We start from the raw sequence: 5,000 nt of genomic DNA on the forward strand, positions 1-5,000 counted from the left end.
GCAAAGCACAATCATAATCTCATACCACCACCACTCAAGACAAACTGACACACAACTAGGAGCCGCTAGTCGTACTAGCGGCCACCACCCAGTAAGACATTCGCGGCTAAGTGGGGTCCACGTTGAAACGTGGAGTCCACCTACCCAAACCTGCATCACTAAAACAATAAGTGATAGCAGGTTGGATGCCGAGGTCGCAGCAGCAACCCCGGCAATCCCAAGGTCTAAATAACAAACAAGAAAAAACATAATAGGCACATGAAGAATAGCACCAATTAGAGATGCTAACGTGACAGGACGAGTAATACCTTGGGCACGAAGATAAATCTTGACAGGATGTAAAAAAGAATAAGTAAAAAGGTCAGGGAGACAAAAAGTAATATAAAGATGACCCAATTTACCAATATTTGGGTCTTGATGAAGGTACCCTAAAATGGAGGACATATTAAACCAAAACAAAGAAATTAAGGGTACACAACAAAGAAGCAAAAAAATAACACAACGTTGAAGGGTAAGTGATAAAAGTTTAGGCCTACAAGCCCCAAATGCTTGGGAACATAAGGGTTCCATACCAAGAGCTAAACCCGAAAAAACCGAATAACCGGTAATATTAGCAAAGGCAATGGCAAGTGAACCGGCGGCTAATTCCGAGTCACCGATCCGGCCTAAAAAAACCATGGATATCATGGACCTTGAGTAAAGAATAAGGTTTGTTAATAATATAGGAATTGCTAAAGAAAATAGTGAATGACTCTCTTTAACAATTTCTGATATGGTAGGAAAAAACCCATTAATATTATTATTATTATTATTATTATTATTATTAGTAATAGTATTTTTATCTTTAATGTTAATTTCTTTTTGATGGGTATTATGATTTGTAATAGATAAGAGATCTAAATATATGTTTGATGAAAAATGTGGGGGTTTTTCAGGTATGGGAATTGTGGGTATTATAGGATTATTTGGATTACACATATTTTTATTTTAGTTATAATATGATTTTGTGTTTGGATGAATGAAATATATGTTTTGATTATGAGAAAATAAGAGTAGGAATAAGAGTAGGGAATATAATCTGAGAGAGAAAACTCTGTTTTTGTGTTTGTCAACTGAGAGTTGATGTGATGAAGGTGATGGTGATTGTGATTGTCACTCTGATTGTGATGGAGAGTATTAATAGACAAGGGTCCGGCTTTCGGTCTTTTATAATAATATACTTTTCTTCCTCTTAAAAGTAGTACTGCTATCCATTTTTAAAACAAAACATTTTTTAAGTTAATTACAATGGTTTTTTTTTTTTATTTATTTTGTTTAAGCTTTTTGTTTGAGTTGAGAAGTTGAGAAAAAAAATAAAAATGGTTTGAATAGTGAAGATTTTCAAAAGATTTTGCTAAGATATAGTATTTTGACGTAAAATAAGATAAAAATTTATGAAATGCAGTAGAGTTTGAAGTTTGAGGTTTTTTTTGATTTAACGTTTGTGATTGTTTGAAAATCTTAAAAATCTTAGTTAAATCACAAACGTTAAATCATGTAGAAATTCTCTATAAAGATTATAGAGAGGTTTGAAGAAATAAATAATAGAAAGATATATTTAATTTAATTTAATTTTTCAAATTTATAGTAGCTTTTTGTTTGAGTTGAGAACAATAAAAAGTATGAAAATTATTTATTTATTGATGATTTTCAAAAGATTTAGCAAAAGAATTGTATTGATGAGGTGTTTTGGAGTCGGTGTTTGTGATTGGTTGAAAATCTGCAAAATGAGATAATTTCGTTTCAGGATATTATTCATAGAAAGTTTCTCTAAGGATTATGAAGAGCTTTGAAGAAACTAATTAAATGGTAGAAAGGTAAATTTAAAGTTTAGTCCGATGAGTTTATTAATAGTTGTTGAATAGTAAATAATAGTAGACCTTGGTGGTTATGCAAATTGGTAATTTATAGTGAGTTTTGACAGGATTGATGCTAGTTGGTGATTGACTTCAATCGATATATATAACGTGAACCGGTGATTTCAGCTAATAATGTAAACTGGTGATTTCAGCTAATAACATCATTCAATGACTTAAACAGATTACGTCACATGTACTAATCAGACGAAATCATTCATGATAACGTCAACTAATATATAATCTGGGAGAATCGTCATTGTTGAAATGCGTCATCTATTGATAATTTTGCAATTACTCAACCAAAGACTCAAAACAAATAGTATTGACCAATAATCATTATCTTTCAATATATATATATATATATATATATATATATATATATATATATATATATATATATATATATATATATATATATATATATATATATATATTACGAGAATTAGGAGAATTTTCTTTCAACGTGAGTCGGATACTTAAACACATAGTGATAAATAGTAAATACCACTAGTAAGTAGGAGTTACAAATTGTATAGCTAGGTGAAGTTTTGAAAAAAAAGGAAGAACAGTTGAGATGCTCCAATTTCCTAGAGAGTGGTATCAGGCTCTGCCCAACACAACAGTGTCAGTATCTGCATTTCCACCACTTACCCATAAACAATATAGTCATGGATCTTAGTTTTCAAGCTGAAAATCATACAAATTTAATTCACTCTCCAATCCATTTGGGACTTGATTTATAGCTTTCATGTTTCCAAACTTCACAATACCCAATTACCAAGGTAACCAAAAAAGAGGCCTATGCCCCCTGCACCTTCAAGAGGGAAGGCACTCATTATATTACCTTTCTATTTTATTACTAATACATGTCTTGTAATATTGTTTTAATTTTTGTTTATTTACTACCACAAAAACTTGTATGGCCGCCTTTTGCGTGGGATCAAAAGATTTAGTCTAAATTGTCCAATTTCACTTTTAAAATGACAATTTTAAAATTATGAACTGTACCTATGAGTAATCGCATGTATGCGGCCGTCTCACATGAAATTTGCTGATTTACTAATTCAGATGCTAAAATTAACGTTTAATTGTTACTCCTTCTAGCCTATAATTTAGCTATATTTTTCATTTTGAGTTATATCAAAACCTTTTACCTACCATTAAAACATATTTTCAAATGGTAAACCACTTGTTTCACTTTTATATTTCTCTCTCCTAATTTAACTATTTATTACACCATCATAAACAGAAAAAAACTATTCTTAAAAAAAGCAACAAAATATAAACGCGGATATAATTTTGAGACGTAGAGAATATTAATACATGAGAAAAGCTATACTAAACTGAAAGCTAATTTGAGTTTTCTTGATATTCACTTTCATAGTGAGGTGTTTAGCAAAATAGTTAGCTGGATAAATTTAGCTTAATTAGGTGCAAATAGATTGTTAGATTGTCAAATCACCTGATGATAATATTTGTTAAAAAAAATTGTTTTGCATCAATTAATCTACAATAAATTGCTTCTACCAGCTTGTTCAAAATTATTAGCTAAAATTTGTTGATAAAATCTAGAGGTTAAATACACCACTTTAATCAACTATAAACCAAAATTACCCTCAATATGTACTAAAAAGCTCATATGATGCACGTATTAAGATATGAAAACACTTCAATTGTTCTATTATACTTATTACATATAAATTTTTATGCAATTAAATGTGTTATTTTGCTTATTTATATATTAAACTATCTATATCTAAAAATTATAAAAAACTAATATTATGAAGGTATATGATTAGACGATTCAAATTAACAAGATCCCACTTGATATATTTTTTCTTACACATTAATCGGTATATATAAAATAAGTTTAAACGGTAAATAGAATTAGAGCCATCTTGAAAAATTTGGGAGCCATATGCAAAATTTTTATTTTGCGTCTTTCCATTTTATAGTAAATATATTTATTTTATTAACATGCTTCTTTATTTAATTAACTTTTTTATATAAGGGAGAAAAAGAGACCTTCAAAGATCATTCTGAATAACGTCAATAACCATAACACTGCAACAAGTTCTGCAGGAATATTACCAAAGTAATATTGTACAATAACCGTAAATTGTGTAAAATAATTATGGTTACCGAGTTTTTCTAACTAACCCAATTCAATTAGGTTCAGGTGAAATCAGTTGGGTAAATTTTCTGTCATAGGAGACCAGTGTCTACTGTTTAGTAGTACTTCTGATAGGAATATTACCAATGTACTATTGTACTAGTATCATATGGAGTATTTATTGGTGTGCATAATATCAATTTTTTCTTTTTCTTTTTTTTCAATTTAATCAAGGACTAAATAATCAATTTTTTTTTAATTTATTTCTAGCTGGACTGTAAATTAATGGCATGTTTGAATCATGCAATCAGTGTCACTCTCTAAGTTCTGCACTATCAACGATATTTACCGTATCTTGATATTTTGACTGGATTTTTCATTCATTTCCATAAAATTATTGTTCAAGGGAAATTTCTTTCGGTAATTTTGAGTTTTTACTCTTTACGTGTTAATCTTGAGCTTTTAAGTTTTTAATGTGATAAATAAAATGTTAAGTTTTTTGACTTTTTGTTAAATTAAGTACTTATTTTAACTGAATTTTGAAATATATAGTCAATTAGAGTGATCACAATGTTTATTTTTTAAATGTCATTAAGTTGGGTATAAAAAGCGTAAAATTAACAAAAAACTTCCCTTTTGTCTATCATGTGGAATAGTTGGAAGGTCAAGGTCACCACATTAATTAAAAAAACATTTATCTACCACGTGGAAAAGCCAAAAGTTCAAAGTTACCACGTGAAATTTCTCAATTGTTTAATACAGACACGATCATCTAGCATTTATCGACCCTTTAATAGAACCGATTTGACCTAATATTAAAAATAAATTTTCAATTATTTAAAATGCAATATGGATACAAGAGGAATCGATTCTAAATATCTAATTCAAAATCGATCTGATAACCCAAATTAACACCTCTACACTTCAAGTTAATATTTTTATGAAAACAACTTGCAAAAAATTCATTAATTTAACAATGATTTAAAAAT

At 29.0% G+C, this 5,000-nt stretch overlaps 1 protein-coding gene across 1 annotated transcript in view; it reads right to left on the reverse strand.

Moving 5' to 3' along the window:
* Window positions 1-1,170, reverse strand: part of LOC130824631 (protein DETOXIFICATION 52-like) — a 2,213-nt gene extending 1,043 nt beyond the window's left edge. The window contains exon 1 of the mRNA XM_057689707.1: window positions 1-1,170. This exon is cut by the window's left edge and continues 1,043 nt beyond it. Coding sequence (XP_057545690.1) covers window positions 1-978 — 978 coding nt within the window. The 5' untranslated portion in view covers window positions 979-1,170.
* Window positions 1,171-5,000: the final 3,830 nt, after the last annotated feature.

This window comes from Amaranthus tricolor, chromosome 9 (genome assembly GCF_026212465.1).
Source record: "Amaranthus tricolor cultivar Red isolate AtriRed21 chromosome 9, ASM2621246v1, whole genome shotgun sequence".
NCBI lineage: Eukaryota > Viridiplantae > Streptophyta > Magnoliopsida > Caryophyllales > Amaranthaceae > Amaranthus > Amaranthus tricolor.